The sequence below is a fragment of the Sturnira hondurensis genome, unplaced genomic scaffold (genome assembly GCF_014824575.4).
Source record: "Sturnira hondurensis isolate 20B ecotype Veracruz unplaced genomic scaffold, ASM1482457v3 Scaffold0004152, whole genome shotgun sequence".
Lineage (NCBI taxonomy): Eukaryota > Metazoa > Chordata > Mammalia > Chiroptera > Phyllostomidae > Sturnira > Sturnira hondurensis.
The window spans coordinates 7,796,254-7,815,005 of NW_028076783.1; the positions used below are offsets into that span (position 1 = coordinate 7,796,254).

At 40.3% G+C, this 18,752-nt stretch overlaps 1 protein-coding gene across 5 annotated transcripts in view; it reads left to right on the forward strand.

Moving 5' to 3' along the window:
- HTR4 (5-hydroxytryptamine receptor 4) overlaps positions 1 to 18,752 on the forward strand; it is a 148,694-nt gene that overhangs the window by 93,636 nt on the left and 36,306 nt on the right. For 3 of the 5 annotated variants that reach the window (XM_037044969.1, XM_037044968.1, XM_037044970.1), the window contains exons 5-7: positions 8,640 to 8,793; positions 9,676 to 9,717; positions 12,269 to 12,837. In XM_037044969.1, coding sequence (XP_036900864.1) covers positions 8,640 to 8,793; positions 9,676 to 9,717; positions 12,269 to 12,837 — 765 coding nt within the window. The remainder of the gene's footprint in view (positions 1 to 8,639; positions 8,794 to 9,675; positions 9,718 to 12,268; positions 12,838 to 18,752) is intronic. The other 2 variants (XM_037044971.1, XM_037044973.1) reach the window with 1 other exon arrangement.

Consider the following 18,752-nt stretch of genomic DNA (forward strand, 5'->3'; position numbering starts at 1 on the left):
AGCATGTGTGAAGCCACAGAGGTTTTTTTAGTGGCACATGATCAGCTACAGGCTAAACCCTGACCTTGTCTTTCAGTGCTGTTGCCAAGGTGTCTACAGTCTTCTTTCCCATCTCAGATCCCAATGACAACAGTCTGCTATCACTTCCTATGTATGATGTACTTCCTCATAACTCTGTGTTGCTTCCTGTGTCTTGAGTTTCTTTCTTTTTCCTGGTGAACATTACACGCTTCTTCAATACTCAGATAAAAAGTGTCACCTTCTCCACCCACTGGCCAGGCTTCATTCCCAAAGAAGATTTGTTGTTTCTTCCTCTGAGCTCCCATAGAATGTTAAATACAAGCATAGAAATTATCCCTCATTTTAGCAATTGGTTTATTTGTCTGTACCACCCCAGACTGTCATCTCCTTGACAATCAGCTTTTGTCTCTTTCATTCTTGTGTTCTCCTTACAGGCCCACAGTAGCTGCTTTTCACATATTTAGACAGGTGACTTGTGGTTGTTTGCTATAACTTTGGTGTTAGTTTTTCTGACCCTTCAGGAAAACTATATAGCAAGTGGTTAAAATGAGGCCTGAGGTGCTAGTGTTAGACTGCCTGGATTCAGTGCCAAGTTGACCAGTTATCAGTTGTGTGATTTGGGACAAGTTACTAAAATCTTCTGGGTTTTAGCTTCCCATTAGTAAAACTATGTTAATTATAGTATGTTGCATTTAGAGTTTGGGAAGGTTAGATTACTGAGTGCATGCAATGAACATAAACCAGTGCATGGCACCTAGTAAGCATTCAGTAAATGCTAGCCATGAGTATTATGACATTATTATTTTCCTTTCCAAATGTAAATTCCTAGTGGCTGTTGTGGGTGCCTCCCCAGATACCGAGAGTTATGTTGAACTTCCTGCTCCATAAGTGTGTCCTTCAAGGTGAGACCCTCAGCTTTCCAGCCCTAGGTGTCTCTTCTTGGAGAGACACCCATCATCTGGCTTCATTTGCCCCTCTGCTCTTGTCTCTACTGCAATCTTATCCCATACAGGCCCTGGAGTTCTCTGGACGCTGTTGAACAGTCTATTCAACATCTTGCCTTAAGCATCTTCCTATTTTCTCAAGCCTGAAGTGCTCCAACTATGGAAATTTCTATTATAAACTAATGTCCTCTTCTACTTTTTACATCAAAGGTGCATGTATTTGTCACTTAAATGTAATTCCTTGGGGTCAACTTTTACTGAGCTATGTAACTAGCTGGATGACAAATCATAGCTGCATTTTCATAAATATCTTCCAAATCCATCTTCTTCTCTTGCTTTTTTTCCCTATCCTATTTCTGGATTATTTCAGTGGCTCCTTAGTTACTATCTCTCAAATTCATCTTTTTTTAAAAAAGATTTTATTTATTTATTCTTAGAGGGGAAGGGAAGGAGAGAGGGAGAGAAATATCAATGTTTGGCTGCCTTTTGTGTGTCCCCTGCTGGAAACTGGCCTGCAATCCTGATTGGGAGTTGAACTGTGGTTGTTTGGCTCACAGGCCTATGCTTAATCCACTGAGCCACACCAGCCAGGGCTCAAATTCATCTTTAAGTATGTCTTTCTATGTGTCCTCAGCTTACAAAGTTTATAGGACACTGCATATTTTCCTTCCTTGTCCTGGCAGTGAAGCTTTTGCCTAGTCTTGCCCAGGTACTAGCATGATGAGGGCTTGGGCTTCAGCACATGTAGGTTTAAGTCTCAATTCTTCAGTATTCTGGCTGTGTGATATTGGGCAAGTGGACTCAATTCTCTGGGCCTGAGTATTCTCGTGTTGAAAATGTGGGTGGTGACAGCCGCCTTGCAAGGTTGTTATAAGAAATTAGATATAACACAGAATGTGCTTCCCGACACATAATCCCCTCAGTAAATGGGTGGTGTGTGCACTAGGAACAGGAGTAGTTGTAGTCTCAGAGAAGAAAATGAACAGACACAACACAGTGAGAGAAATGCTGTATCACAGATGTATATATATATACAAGGTACTCTAAAAAACCAGGGTAGAGCTGGGGAACCAGTTCAGATCTCTGACAGAAAAAAGTCTCTTCCTGCACCTTTGGGGGCCAGAAAGAACTTTCCAGGAGATGTGACTGTTGAGCTGAGTCTGGAAAGGACCATGGGGCAGCCATCCAGTGTCTGCTGTAGACTGCTCGGCCCATATATGTCATAAGGTATATCTTTCTGACCTTTGTGTGTATCCAGTTAGCCCTGCCAAAATGTTTTCAGGTGACATTTTTGGCAGATTATCCTTTTTCCTTTGTCTGTGATAACTCAGTAGGGCACTTTTCCAGACAGCTGGTACTCCCCTTCTTGCAAGTTTTCTTATCAGGATGGCACAGAGGAATATTTAACAGAGAGGAACATAGTAGATATTAAATCTGCAGATTGCATATGGGACTGTGATTCCTGCAAAGGCTCTGTCTAATGTCCTCCAGATCTTTACAGAAAGGAGTCTCTCCCTATTCCCCACCCCTGTCATTTTTCCTTCCTGAAACCTGAAGTTCTCCCTCCATTTTTGGCTATATTCTCAGCCTCCCTTCCTATCCCTGTCTCCTTGCAAATATCCCTGTACTGGGTCGGGGATGGGGTCTTCTTTATCGAGTCTCCAAAGGACTGACAGCTTGCTGAGCTTGTTGGAAACCAAAGCAAAAGGCCTTTGTTTTGGGTGGGTTTTTTTTTCTTCTTGAAGCTACTGCTGCTTTTCTCTCTTCTCCACCTCCTCAAAGAACTAAAATGTAACAAAACCTAAGAGCAGAAAGACCAATCTCTTTCTCAGAGCTCTGGAACAGTGCTTGGCTGGATCACCTGCTAGGAGGGGAACTGGTACCCAGCCAGTGAACCCCACAATTATCCTAGGCTATGTATCACCTGTTTACCCATGGTATATTTGTCTGTGGCCATATAACATCTACCCCCAAACTTAATGACTTGGACAACAATGCATTATTATTAAGTCTCACAATTTTGTGCCTCAGGAATATGTGCTTGGTTGAAGTCACTTGGTTGTGTTTAGCTGGAGGCTGGCCTGGCCTGGAATGTCCAAGGCGGGGCATCACACACATGGTGCCTGGGTAGGATCATCTGGAAAGCTGAGTTCAACTGGGCCCCTCTCCATGTGGTCCCAGGTCTCTATATGTGATCTCATGTTTCATACATGTTAGGCATTTTTGTACAATCACTTATGGGTTCAAGAAACCAACAGTCCTCTTGATAAATAAGCCTGGGAGTGACACATAGCACTTCTGATGCTCTCTGTTGATCACAGAGGTCTTGGGGCATCCTGGACCCAAGAGAAAAGGTGGAGCAGACTCCCCATCTCTGGGTGGATGGCCCCATCAGATAATATGTGGCCACCTTTAATCAATCACAGTGACAGCCTCTTATAAAAACTCAGATATAATTAATTCCCCTTTTATACAGGGAAAACAGACACCAATTGATTTGCCCCAAAGTTGGAAGGAGCTGGGACTAGAACCTACTGATTTTCTTGCTTAAGGCAAAGCCCCCTTGTAACTCATATGTGTAGCAATTGAGTAGAGCTCTTCATCCCCTTGGTCCTAAATTTTAAAGACCATTTGCTGTGCTTTATGAATTAGGAGTTGTGGAAAAATGAATCCAGTGAAACGTTTCTGTTTTCCTGCTTTCATTCCAATCCTTGGGTTTTAACAGCCGACTGCTATTTCATCTCTTCTCTTCTGTGGTTGCCATGTCTTTCATTATCTGACCCTGATTAGAGATTTGGTCTCAGTGATCATCCAGGAGGCCACCTTCATCCATTTCAGGAAGGAGGGCTGGGCCTGGATTATGTTCTTGAGAGGATGCTGCAGGTAATCAGCTCCATTACAGGCAGTCAGTGTGGTCTCGATGCCTCTGTTCTTCTTTAGAGATCAATTCGTTCACCTTTGTTTCTTATAATCAACTACTGGCAGAGATGTTGAACTGAGAGACTTCTATTTTATTTGTTAAATAGTTTAAAAGTCCCTGGTTCCAAAATGTATTTCAGCCCTGGCTGGTGTGGCTCAGTAGATTGAGTGCTGCCCCGTGAACCAAAGGGTCAGTTGTTTGATTCCCAGTCAGGGCACATGCCTGGGTTGTGGGCCAGGTCACCAGCAAGGGATGCTTGAGAAGAAATCACACATTGATGTTTCGCACCCTGTCTTTCTCCCTCCCTTACCCTCCCTTTAAAAATAAATGAATAAAATCTTTAAAAAAGCAAACAAACTGTATTTGAATCTATTTACGATATGTATAAAACAAATATACAGGATGGGGCAAAAGTAGGTTTACATTTGTGAGTCTGCAAAGTTTATTTTTGTATTATTATTTATTAATTATTATATTATTTTTTTCATATGAACAATTGTAAACCTGCTTTTGTCCCACCCTGTATGTAAAAGATGAGAGGTGAGAGGGAATGGGAGTAATTAATAACTGCTATTTATTAAGCTTTATGTCCCAGGAATGTCCTAAGTTTTAAACATGTTATGTCATCAGTTCCCTTAGTTAATTGAAGAAGTAGGCAAAATGACCCATGCTTTACAATAAGGAAGCTGGATCTTGGAGAGGTAAAGTAACAGCCTAATGCTATAGAGCTAATAGATGGCTAAGGCCCCCTGATGTGAAGACATAAAGCTAAAATCTCTCATCAATTCACAAAGTCTAGAATTCCAACTTGTTCAGCTTGCTCCTTCCCTGTGGTAGGAGGGCAGGAAGTGAGGAGGAAGACTTTTCCTTAATTGCAGGAGTGAAGAAGAGATTAGCATGGAGCTTAAAATAAACAACTGTCTTCAGAGTTGTCAAAGTAAATTGTGTCCCCAGAGACACTTAGAGGCAATTTGATCACACATTGACACCTGGCTGCAGTTGGGAAAGCTGGTGGCTGGTCTACCAAAGGCAGTTTGAATGGAGTTTTATAAAGCAATAGTTTGAAATCTTTTGCATAAGAAGTGACTTTGCACATTTCAGATCATGCTGGCCATCTGGGACCTCACTTGCCATTTGAACATTCATTTAGCCATTCTGTAAAGGTTTTCCAGTTAAATAAGGATGGTAAATGTCCATTGAAAAGCAAGGGAACAGACCCCGTAGATAAGTCTCTTCCCAAGATTTGGCAGAATTGCATTCATTTATGCATGCCATCCACCTGGGTTGTGAACAAACATCCCTTTCTCTTCAATGTGTTGTGATTCAGCTACTTTAGTAGAGCACACAGTTCAAAAGCCTGTGGTTCTTCCTAAAGTGGCTTGTAAAGAAATAGAATAACCCCTTGGGGATTTAGGACAGGTAGCAGAGTCAAAAGATATAATGAGGTTAACATCCTGGCCCTTGATTCAGGCTGCTGGGGCTGGTTCTGGTTTTTACTACCTGTGGGACCTTGGGCAAATGATGACAGTCTGTGTTTCTGTTTGCTGATCTGTGAAATGGGTACATTATAGTTCCTGTTTCAAAAGTGGTAGTGAGGATTGAAAAAGGTCACACAGGTAGAATCCTTGCTAAGTAAATGGATAGGAGCTATTATTATTAACTCAGTCAGGGTACATTGCCTGGCCTCCAAAGAACTTGAAATTTTAACTAGCTACTTCTGTCTTATGGTGTTGGACATATGTTTTGGAGGAAGTTCATGGTAGGATCAAAATTTAGTTATTTGCAGGTGTAATATAATCCAAATATAAGAATTTTAAAAAACCATGATAGATACAAATCATCAGATTTCTATCTGGTCCTGAATTTATAGACAACAGTTAGAATTTTTAATGACATTCCATTAGTTAGGACTAGAACTTAATTTTTATTAATCATTTTATTCAATAATATTTATTTTCATCTACTTTATTTTGATTCTTGAATGTAGCCTTCAGAAGGATATTTTTCTAGGTTCTTTTCTGGAAAGCAAAAATTGGAAAGGTATGAGACAAGATATGAGAAGGATACAAGGTGGCTGACTTAGGGCTACTACGTCAAGGGCACCAAGGCCTTGGTAAGAATTTGAATCCATAAACTGCCTCTTCCTAGCTCCCGGTGGTTTGTTCGCAATCTTTTGTGGTTTTTGGCCTGTGGATATATCATTTCAGGCCCCTGTCCTCACAAAGCCATCTCCCTGGGCATGTCTGCCTCTGTGCCCACTTTCCCTTTTCAGGAGGAGGTCAGTCCTATTAGAGGAAGGCCCACTCTAGTGACCTCATTTTAGTTTGATTATCTCTGTGAATATCCCATTCCCAAATGAAGTTGCCTTCCAAGGTACCAAGGTTTAGGACTTCAACATATCTTTTGGAAGAGGCTGGCACAGTTCCACCCGTAATATCAACTTAAGCACAAAGGGAAGTCATTGGGGAGATATGACACGGCTTATTAAATTAAAGTACAAGCTACAGAATGAGCAACTGAAGGGTCAAGAGAGTATGGCTTCCCAAAGACCCAAGGAAAGGGGCTACTCCCAGCCCTACCAGGAGGTTGCTACAGGAATAGGGGCACCTGCCCTGCCTTTCACATCTTTGTGTCATTCTGCCTGACATCTGGAGTCCCAGAAGACTGTCTGATTGGGTGATTCCTTGGCTGGAAATGTCAGAGTCTCATCATTTGCTTTCCCAACACTACTACATCAACAAACCAGAGATAATTCCCCAAAGATTTGGGATGCTATTGCCAAGAAAAAAGAAGCAGGGTGCTAATGGACACAGCCAAATGTCTAATCCAGGTCCTCTAGCAGGAAAGAGGCGGGGGAAAATTTGTTATATATATCTACCTACCTAATTCATCATCTTCATGTTAACAATAAACCTCTGATGATTATCAGTGTATCCATTCAGTAAAATTGGCCATTCTGATATAACTGGCCTTTCTTAAAAGTAGACAACATGGAGGAAATTCCAGATAACCATCATTCTTTCCATTACTGAGTTATATTTAGAGTTGGCTACGATGTCAGTTTTATAGAGAGAAAAAATGAATTCCTGACTAATCCCCTCTTCCATTCTTTGGTCTGCTGTTCCTTGCAGTCTGTTTCAGTCTGGCCACAGGAAGCACAGTGTGGCCAGCTAGTTGTTCCTTGGTGTCTTAGAAGGGAAAGTATAACTCCCCCCACCTCCCAAGGCACCCACTTCTCATGCTTTAACATTGAGCTCTCCTTCTCATTCCACCCCCTCCAACTCGTCCCACCACCACCTCTTCAAAAAATACAGCCATTGTTATAGTAGTTATGCTTGGAATTAAGAAAAGAAAAGAAGAGGTGGAAAAAATTAACAAAGTGAACTACCTAAAATGAGGGGCATAAGGGGGTGGCTCATCATTGAATGGTACAAAGCCTTAAAGAATAGACTTAGTCTCCAGGCTGTCTTTTTGCATGTAATCTTCAGAATCTTGCAAAAATGAATAGCTGATAGACCTACTGTGATGTTTTGCCTGTTGCCCCATTCTGTGAACTGCCTGGAATGGAAGTGGTGATCTCCAAGTCTCGAATAACAGGCAAGGAACAGCCTGGGAGTTAGAGACTTGGTCACTGAGTGGGGCAGGTTGCATCTCTGTCTGGAAGAGTAAAATCAGTATGGTAAACAGAACATGGACTCAAAGACGAACAATGAGTCCTGTGAGAAAGAGCAGACCCTGATAAATGGGGATGAGGTAGTCTCTATCAGACAGCAGGAAATGATGAAACAGAAAACATTTGAAAGTTGGCATCCTTAGAGATACAACAAAGTGGTCCAGCCCAGAAGTATATGTCAGTTCTGTTCACCACTCACTGACCAGATTAGTCACTTGGCCCTAACCAACAACAAGTCAGTCAGGAAGTGTATGTGCTGAGAACGAGGGACTGGCATACTTAGCTAAATAGAAGCAATGGCTTCTGCTTGTCAAAGTGCAAACTCCAGGTCCTTCCTCAATAGGCTCTGATTCAGGAGATCCTTGGTATCTGTATTTTAAATAGGTCTCCTCAGGTAAGAGTCTGATGTAGGGGAACAGGGTGGAATCCCTAGACCACAATGTAACACTGACTTAGAGCATCCCTTTAGTATAAGAGGATGATCAAGAGGAAGGGAACAAATCTGAGACACAGATCTTAGAGCTCAGATGTCGGGCCACCTTAGGTTGTTACCAAAGAGGACCACAGATGTCTGGACACTGAGGCCCAGAGGGCTGGACTGAAGCCCCCAAAATGCCCAGGCACAAGGGTAGTGTTGGAGCTGTGCCTGAGACAGAGCAGATCCTCAGCTGTGTGTGCAGCTTCTCAGGCACTGGAAGAGGGTGAGGGATATGGGGCTGACTCTAGGCAATAGTTCTCAGGGGTGATCTAACATGTATGTTTATATTAACAGAAATTCATCGGCCAGTGTAATATTTTGTTGTATAATTGCTTTTTTCTTTCCTCTGTTCTTCTTTCTCTTCTCTCCCCTTTCTCCTTCCCTTCCTCTGCTACCCACTCTCCCCCTTCTCCCCATTATTTCTCCTTTCTTTCTTATTTTTATTATCTACTTTCCCTCCAATTTTTCTCTTTCCAATATTTCCTCTTCATATCTCCTTCCTCTCCCCATTCCTCCTCCCCTCTTCTCTCTCATCAATTATTCTCCCTCCTTCTCCCTCTCATTTCTCCTCTCCCTTGGCACCTACCCCCATTCTCTCTCCAGGTACTATGCCATCTGCTGCCAGCCTTTGGTCTATAGGAACAAGATGACACCTCTGCGCATCACATTAATGCTGGGAGGCTGCTGGGTCATCCCCATGTTTATCTCTTTTCTTCCTATAATGCAAGGCTGGAATAACATTGGCATAATTGATTTGGTGAGTAGGCTCATGCAGACTCCCACTGGTGAACTGTCTGATTCATTTGTTTGCTTGGAATTCCAAATAAACAAACAGTATCAAGTTGGGTGAATATCCCAAGAATGATTCTGACAGTAATCTGAGCCACAAGAACAGCAGAAAAGCAAGCTATCATTTTTTAGTGCTTTACTGTATGCCAGAAAAAATGCAAAATTCTTTATTTATCATCCTTAAAATATCTTTTGCTCACCTTATCCAGATGAGAAAAGACAGTCTCAGAAAGGTGAAGTAACGTGCCCAGTAATATGCCTAGGATGTAGCAAAATGGGTATTCAAAGATTAGCATTCAGACTCCAGTGCTTCCAGAAGTCTTCCTTCTGTTTCATGCTGAGAGTCTTTGAGATTTTCAGTGATCCACAGAAATCATGTCATGTGAGTGGAAGCTTCTAGAGAATGAAGTGAGCCCTGGACCAAGAGCTGAGAGCTGAACCCTAAGCCCAGTCCTCTCACTGACCCACTTTCCACAGGGCTGTGATGAGATCCATTGGTCCCCTGTGGAGAATAGTGTGCCCCAGGGTGTAGGAAAATAGCATGGTAACATGTGTCAGGTGCTTACCACCTTCTGTCTAGGTGATTATTAAGATCATCCAGCTTGGACATACTTTGTGATGATGATCAAAAGCTAAGGTCTAGATTCATCACCAGGGATATATATTCTCTAAGAAAGTAGTCAGGCTGTCACTTTAAAGTTGATCCCAGGAACATGTTGTGGCAGGAAGGGGAATAGAGAGGAGAGATTGAGAGCAAGCTCTGGCCCAATAGAACCAGTTAGAGTAGGAACTGCCTCTTCTTCTCTTTACCCCATTCCCAGCCCCTAATCTTGCCTTGTTCTTTGTCCAGGAAAGGATACACAAACCAAGGCTGGGCGAGGATTTGAATGTGGTATGTCAGAACAAGAGTTCCCAGGGCTTCTGGGAGCAATGCTGGGGACACAGGAGTGGAGAAGTAAAAAGGGACCCATATAAGGGACTGTATGGATCTTTTCTTGAATCCTATCCCTCTTCTTTCAAACTTTTACTTGTATCATTCTTTGGGAAAATGAAATTTAAGTTTCCAACAATGAGGAAATAGCAACCAACAAATATCAAGCACTTACTGTGTGCTGAGTCCCATAAGAGTTGAATCACTGTTGTTATGAACAAGTGAAGTTCATAAGTTGGGTGTCCTGACAAGACTGTGCAGTAGATCCTTTTATTGTCCTCAGGAAATGAGGATCAGAGAGATGAAGTATTAGCTAAGGTCACATGGGGCAGGAGGGGTGGTGACCACATCTAGGCCCAACTTTCCTGGGCTCCAGAGACTAAGCTCTTACTGTTTGTGTTAAACTTACTCCTTAATAGAGAAAACCGTTGGAAGCACAAGCTTTTTGAGGGCACAACACTTACCTTCTGATGTAGAATTTTCAAGGGAAATAACCTAAGGAATGCATATCCATTTATGAGAATGAAAGGCATCTCCTGTTTACTTTGTGGAACCAGGGGATGGGGCAGCTCCTTACTGTCAACACGTCTAGTCTTTGCTTCATGATGTTGTAGCTGCATTTCAAGTTTTCCAATCATTTGCACATTGAATCAGCCCAAAGGGAAGCTAGCAGAATCCACATATTCAGAATACATGGTAATTAGATTCCATAAAGTTGCTGCAAACACTGAATTAGAAAATATTGAATCTTTACTCCTGGCAGAAATAAAGGTTTAGGTTCCTCCAAGTCTCTGGTCACAATATTTTCATCAACTAATCAACACATAATATATTCTGCTTGTAAGAGAGGCTCATGAAATATAAGATGACAGAAAGTTTGAAAATATAAAATAATAGAAAAATATAATATGCAAACACCACAAGAAAGCTGATATAGCTGTACTATTATCAGTGATAAAATAAATGTAAGGCAAGTAACATCACTTGAGATAACATGAGGCATTTCATGATGGTAAAATGTCAATTCAATTAGAAAGATATACTATAATTTTATAATATACTATAAGACACCAAATTGCTTCTGTATTTTAGTGTCATCTTGTCACACAGCTCTCTTCAGCCAAGGACTATTCCTAGAGGAGACTGGTGACTAACAGCTGTTCCCATATAGAGCTTAGAGCGGGGAGAAAACTTTTCAATCTTTCCAAAGGGATCTAGTACATCAGAACGCAACACAGTCAGTGTTATTCACTGTATTAATAGAGAAAGAAGGGAGAGTCCACATGATAATCTCGTTACTGCCAAAATGCATTGACTAAATTTAGTATCCATTTCTTTTTTTAAAAAAACTCTCGTCAGACTAAGACTCAGAAGAGAGCTTCCTCAAATAAACAGCATTGACTAAAAACTTACAAATATGGTACATAATAGGGAAATATTGAAAGTTCCCCTCCTAAAACTGGGAACATAATAGTGGTGTCTAATCTTACTGCTTTTTTTTTCAAAATTATCCTGGAGGACTTGTCAAGTTCAGTAATGCAAGAAAAAATATTGATATTGAAAAGGAAGAAATGAAATTGTCATTATTAACAAATCACATATGTGTGTATGTGGAGATAATTCAAAACATCTAGAGATGAAATATTAGTAACTAATTTAACAAAGTTACTGGATATATAGTCAATATACAAAAAAAATTCACTAAATTCTACAATCAGTGAGGATTAAGAATTTTAACATGGTACCATTTGCAAGAGAATGAAATCTCAAGTACTCAGGAATAAATCTAACAAAATAAGTGTAAAACATTTACACAAATATATAAAATATTACTGAAATAAATTTTAAAAGACTTCAGTAAAGGGCACAGAGTACTGTGTTTGTGTACACAAAGACTTAACATTGTAGAGCTATCAGTTTTCCTCAATGATTCTATCTTAACGCCAATCAAAATCCTAAAAGATTTTTTATAGCAGTTAATAAGCTATAAAGTTGACTCAACTTTATCTGGGAAATGCTGAGATTATAATAGCCAGAATAGATGTGAAGAAGAATCACACCTCAAAGATGTTTACTCTCAGGTACATTGTATGCAAGCAGACAGGGAGTAGGAGACAGCTGGAGCTCTACCACTGGTTGGGTAGAGAGATTGAAGAGCGATTTTGTCCTTATGTTATTTGCATTCTTCACTGGGACCTTCAGCCCCTTGTGGATAAACAAGCCCTCTGAGCCCTGGGATCTGATCATACTCCTTTTCTACCATCATGGTTCTATCTAGGTGCTGTAGGCTGAGATGTAAACAAGGAACCTCTGCTGATAAACCTTTTTTCTTTTCTTTTCCTTTTTTTCTTTATTCCCTTTCATTCAATGTTCCCCTACCTTCTTTGTACCTTCAATTTCTCCTTTTCTCTTCTTTTTTTCCTTTTCCTTACAATTTTCCTCCTTCCCATCCTGCTGTTTCCTCTTCACTTTTTTCTTCCCCTTCTCTTTCCCTCTCACCTTCACCTCTCAGATAGAAAAAAGAAAGTTCCACCAGAACTCCAACTCTACATACTGTATCTTCATGGTCAACAAGCCCTATGCCATCACCTGCTCTGTGGTGGCCTTCTACATTCCATTCCTGCTCATGGTGCTGGCCTATTACCGCATCTATGTCACAGCCAAGGAGCATGCCCACCAGATCCAGATGTTACAGCGTGCAGGAGCACCCTTGGAGGGCAGGCCCCAGCCGGCAGACCAGCACAGCACTCATCGCATGCGGACAGAGACCAAAGCAGCCAAGACCCTGTGCATCATCATGGGTTGCTTCTGCCTCTGTTGGGCCCCATTCTTTGTCACCAATATTGTGGATCCGTTTATAGACTACACTGTCCCTGGGCAGGTGTGGACTGCTTTCCTCTGGCTCGGTTATATCAATTCTGGATTGAACCCCTTTCTCTACGCCTTCTTGAATAAGTCTTTTCGACGTGCCTTTCTTATCATCCTCTGTTGTGATGATGAGCGCTACCGAAGACCTTCCATTCTGGGCCAGACGGTCCCCTGTTCAACCACAACCATTAATGGGTCAACACATGTGTTAAGGTGAGTGCCTAGGGGCTTGGTGAATTTGGTTTATTGGCATGAATCAGAAAACTGGGCAACTGTCCAGTTTTCTGTTTCCAGACGGGTTATTCTTGAAAACTGGTGCAGTGTTTGCAAAAATTAAACAGACCCTACCATCTGGCCATGGAATAGAGTAGTGGGCAAGTGCTCAGGCCCTCCAGGAGACAGACCTACATTCAAATTCATTCTCCATAGTTATGTGACCTTGGGAAAGTCATTTAACCATTGTGAACCTTAATTTTTTAAAAATTGAGATTATAATTACGATATCTACATTACAAGGTTTTTGTGAGGATCAAGTTAGCTAATGTATGTAGGGTATGTGGTACAGAGCCTGCCATCTGGCGAGCTCTTAGTAAATATCATCTACTATTTTTTAGGGACTATAGAGGATAAGGGCTAAAAGCATGGACTTTAAAGAAAAATAGACTTTATTTTGACTCTCGGTGCCATGACTAACCATTTGTATAATCTCTTCTGGTTTTACTTTCCTCAACTATAGCAAAAATGGCAAAAATAATTATACATCACTGGGCTTTTGTAACAATTAGAGATTGTATTCAGGTCTAACACATACACTGTTAATACCATTGATAATGTCATTAATGTTAGTAGGTCTAGGAGTGATAGCCTAATACCCAAAGATGACCATAAAATAACATGAGAAACTAAAATAAATATAATGATACATATGCAACAATAATGCCATGTCAGAAAGGACCTAATGAGGTATGGACAGTCTAGAATGGGGAAGTGTAAGAAAGAAGCTGATTTGGCTTCAGGTAAGTCAGAGAAGGCTTTGCAGAATGACATTTTGTAGAAATTTGAGACTTGGTGGAGAAATCAAGGCAGCCTTTTCAGGGAGAGAGAACAGGATGAGGAAGGAAGTGGGATAACAAAGAATATGGAAAGGTCACATGGTTTACCCAAGGTCACCTCAGTTGATGGAGGTGAGAGTGACTTTGGAGTTGAAAAGAGCTGAATGTTCAGTGATTAGTCATGATGTCTCTTTCCAGACTCTGAGAACTTTCTGGCTATGCTGGCCTGGAGTTCTCAGCCATGAAAAGCCATGTGTGATCAGTACATTCATCCTGTAGCTAAGATGAACTGCCAACAGCATTTTCTTTCTTTGTCCTGAGAGATACAGGCATTTCTAATGAGGGTCCCTTCTTTGAGACAAGCATTTAATTTTCCTGGTGATGACAGTAGTCAGCTGTTCTGGCAGCTGAAGATGGGGGCATTTTTATTGACATGTGGAAGAAAAGAAGGGGAGAAAATAGGGTTGCTGTGAAACATAAACACCTTGCCCCAGGGGTTGATCAGAAGTATGGATTCCTTTCTCTGTGGGCAGACTCACAGCTAAAGCCTAGGGTGGTGTTAAGACTCTGGCTAGTGGAAGGGCCTCCAAGGACACTCCTATAGGCTGACATTCTTAGTAATTATGCCTTGGCAAGTGCCGTGGAAAGGATCCAACTATAAAATAAAGTATGTGTACAAGAACTTCTGTGTGGGTGCCAGATAGTTTCTAGGTATTTGAGGTAGCAGTTGCCAGAGCTCAGGCCGCCAACTCCTTACAAACAGGTCTCCCCAGCAGTGCGTTTGCTGAGCCAGTTGTTTAGAACTGGGTGGCCTTTCCCATAGAAACAGTTGTGGAAGGAGTTTGAGGGTTTCTAGGGCAGCACCAGAAACCCTGCTTTACTACTTCATACTGTTTTATCCCTGTGGCTTCTGGAGGTCTGCTGTGTGATTGTAAAGCACAGTTTAGAGGGGGTTTATGGATATACCCTTTATACCTCAGTCCCTGCCTGTCTTCACAGGGTCATGAAGAGTGCAGGAAGTTGGTCTGAGGAACTTTTCCATGGGGGTGAGGAGTCTTCTAAGAGTGGGGCAGCCTATCCAGAGAGAAGACTGTCTGGAACTTGAATCTGCTAGGGTGTAACCCTTGCCTAAAACAGGAATCCTGCCTGTTGTATTCACTGCTGTGTACAAACTGTGGCCTAATGTATAGTAGGAACTTAAACTCTTAATGGCTAAATTAACAAATTATACAATTAGTTCCTCAGATCAACTCTATTAACGCAATGTAAGAAAAATTTACATTTTTCTTTAAAAATCCCATAAATGGGATATCTCCAAATTCAGATGAATCCAAGGACCATAAAACCTAAACAATCAAAAGTAAAATCAGTTTTATCCTGCTATTCCTACCCTAGCCTTTATTTTTCTTGGTATTTAAATGCTTTAGACAATGGAATTCCTGTTGAACTCCTATAAGACCAAGTATTTCTTAACAGTAGAAACTATGACTTTTATTTATGTGCCACATAGTCCACTGTCTGTGAAACAGTGATGATCAAATGATCAACACATTTTTGCTGATAAAATGTCTTCATGATTGTCATCAGGCTGATGGAAGATTAAAACACTCAAAATTGAAAACTATCTGGGTTTTTTTTTTTTTTTTTTTTGCTTTTTGTTTTCTGAGATTTTCAATAGTATAGAGGGCTCAGTCTCCATACACCCTGGAATCACATCAGGGGCAGCCAGCTTCGGGCAACACTCTGACATTGTGGGGCCTATTCCTCTTAAGGCTTTTTTGAAAGAGTGAAATTTCATTCTTCCAAGCTGAATTAAAAACAGGCCAGTGTTTTAGAATGATAGGTCTTCCATGCTTGGTAAAACGGACCAGTGTTTTAGAATGATAGGTCTTCCATGCTTGGTACTATCCTTTGGCCCTTGGACTCAACAAAACATTTTTTCATTAAACAGCAAATGGGTAGTCAATGAAATAAAATATGCTTTTGCAATACATTCTTCTTAGAGGACTTTGATCACTCAGATGGCACTATTGAACACAGTAGCAAACATGTGTGCCATTGTGATTGGTTGTCTTCTATCGGACATGTGTTCTCTTAGGGATATCCAACCCACAATCAAAATAGAAGTGAAGATACTGATTGGTTCGTTGATGAAGTAGTTCATCTTGACACATAGGTGACACAGCCTCTTAAAAATAGATTCCAAACATGAATTATTGTTATATATAAATATTTCTTGGGGCAGTTTTAATGTGCATGCACATGTGTGTTGAGAGAGGCAGAACGCCAGCATATGGACAGTGGGTTCTAAGAGGTTTGTCATGTGTGTGAACTGATCCATAGTGAATTTGGAGCCAATTTCTCTCTCCTTGTCACATCCTTAATTTGGTGCCAGAGTGGTTTGCCTCATCCAGTTTCTCCTTAGTCACATGGGAGTCTCTCCTACTCTAGGAAACACATGAAATGTAATGGCAGAGAAGAGAGGAAAGAACCTAGTGAGAAAACATTGGCTGCTTTTCTGATCAAGTCAATAATAAAGCACGAATATCTTGTTGACTGTACTGTTCAACATTGTACATGTAAAAGCCAAATGACAGAAAAAAGAAATATGAGGTACAAAAATGGGGGGGGGGATATTTGCCATTATTTAAAAACAATATAGTCAGAAAAATCCTCTGTAAACTGAGGAAACTGAGACATTTCACAAGGAAGCCCAAACATTATTAGACACTGGACTCCTATGTACTAGAATTAACCAATTAGAATGGGAATTAAGAAAAAAAACTACAAAAGCAATAAAGTTACTTTAAAAATATAAAAGAAAAATGTAAGACCTTTATTGAAAGAGACTTTAAAACTTTCCTGAAGAAGAGCAAGGGTTTACCAAATGGTTCCCTGTGAACCCAGATGAAATAGCTATTAATTTCAAGTTTTCTTTTGAAGTTACAGGAAACTCACCTGAAGTCCAGGTGTGCAGTCTGGGACTTGATTTATTAGAATCTGAGGTTTAATTCACAGTAACCATGTACTGAGTATCTAATATGTCAGACACTGTGTGTGAGCTGGTAAAATGAGAGGTCCTGCCTCACTGAACTCCTGGGAAGGAAAGAAACTCATAAGCAGATATATGGTACAGTGAACATCACTGGAGTTGTGCACAGGTTTACTAAAGGGATTGCTACCCAACAAACAGTTTCCTTGTTATCATTGATGATGGTCATCCATGTCTCTACTCCTGGTCCTACAGTGAGTGAATCTTACCACTGGATGAGCCTGCTTAATGGTTGGGCAGGTCTAGAGATTAAAGGTCTTCCTTTTGTTGAGTTGAAGTCTCCACAGCTATGACTTCCTCTGACCAGCAAGAGAAACCCAAGCTACATCTTTTTCATTGAAATGGTCCTTTCTGTATATTTTAGTTATATGTCCTTTCTGAGGCTTTTCTTTTATAGTCAGAGTGTCCCAATTTCTTCCATTACTCTCCATGCAATATTGTTGAAGGATTGGGGAACATAATCATGTCTCCTTCCTTGTAGCCTTTGTTTTTATTTTTCTTGATCATTTTTTTAAAAGTATGGCAAGCAGACCACTCACTTTAGAATCATTTGGGAATTTAGTAAAAACAGAGAATCTTGGGTCACCTTCACTGAATTGTAGCAAATTAGGGAAAATGACATTGTCTCCAAGGGACTCTTTTGCATAGTATCTTTGAGAATCATAGTCATAGATTTTCATAAATTGGAACAGTCCAGTGTTTGCTAGCATTGATTGTGCTTCAAGGTTAAGAAATATTATAATTCTTGGTTCTTTAAAATTTTTAATTGATTTGAGAGAGAGAATAAATACTCCTTCTTCTGAGTTATTGCCCCTGTTTTTCCTTTTATGTAACAACAATCAGAATTTATGGTTGTATTTCTTTTTTTCTTGTTTTTCATCTGTGTCCCCAGTCAGACTGTGAATAATAAGGACTGGTAACATGTTCTTTTCATTCCTAAAAGTTTCCCTAGGATGTAGCATATTGCTTAATTAATATACTTGTTGAATGAATGAGTAGATGTTTCTACCAGACCTTATTGTTCACCTGGACTATGTATACTCAAATAAGTTTTCACCACTTTTAAAAATATATTCATTTCATAACTGGAATAATCCTTTTTTTCCACAGTGACACCACTTGCCAACTTCTAATCTCAACACACCAGAATTCCCCTTTTAAATAAAAATCTTCACACTGTGTAGATTGGAAGATTACCCATTGATGAGGAAATAATTTAGGTTTTATTTACTTTGGATCCTGAGAGGATTCTGCTAATGTTGGAATTTTGTTTGACATTTAAAAGACATTTTTGGGCCTTTACATTGAACTTTGGAGGTTATAGTTGGATTCAACATTTACCTCATTGTCTTGTGCCAAAGCAGACTTAATCTGGGTGAATCAAAGATAGATGAGAATGACCTTGACCTATCGCTCCCAACCTCCTCCAGGGCTGGTGATATAACTTGCAAATCCAACATAAAATGAAAATGCAGAGCCTTATTTGTTCAAAGAGCAGGGAAAAAAATCGCCATTAACGTACTAAAATGTAAAGTCTTTCATTGGCAGTCTTTCTCTCAACCTGTCATAGTGGATTTATTTTCTCTAGTAGAAAAATAAAATACCATTTTAAATTCTTAGCATGAAATGTATCATTAATTTTTATATTGTGCAATGTCAGTTTCAAATGCAAACATCAGAGTATTTATATGTAATCACCAGAATTGTGCAAGTTATATAAACTGTATTTTGTAGTTGAGACATGCTTATGTATTTTGTTTTCATCAGACAGTGAAAAAACTAACACAATTTTTTATTTAACATGTTGATAGACACACATCCAACTACCTTAAGATTGTGGATAAGTACAGAAGGACTTAAAGTGAAAGGAACCATCGTTTGCTCCCTTATCCTTGCTTTCTGTGTTGGTATTTTCAGCATATGTGCTTGGCTAATACGGGGAAGCAACGTGAGTGAGGGAAGACTTGATAGGACTCCTTGGTGGCTCCTGTTTCTTAGAACAGCACTGCTTTCTTTTTACATTT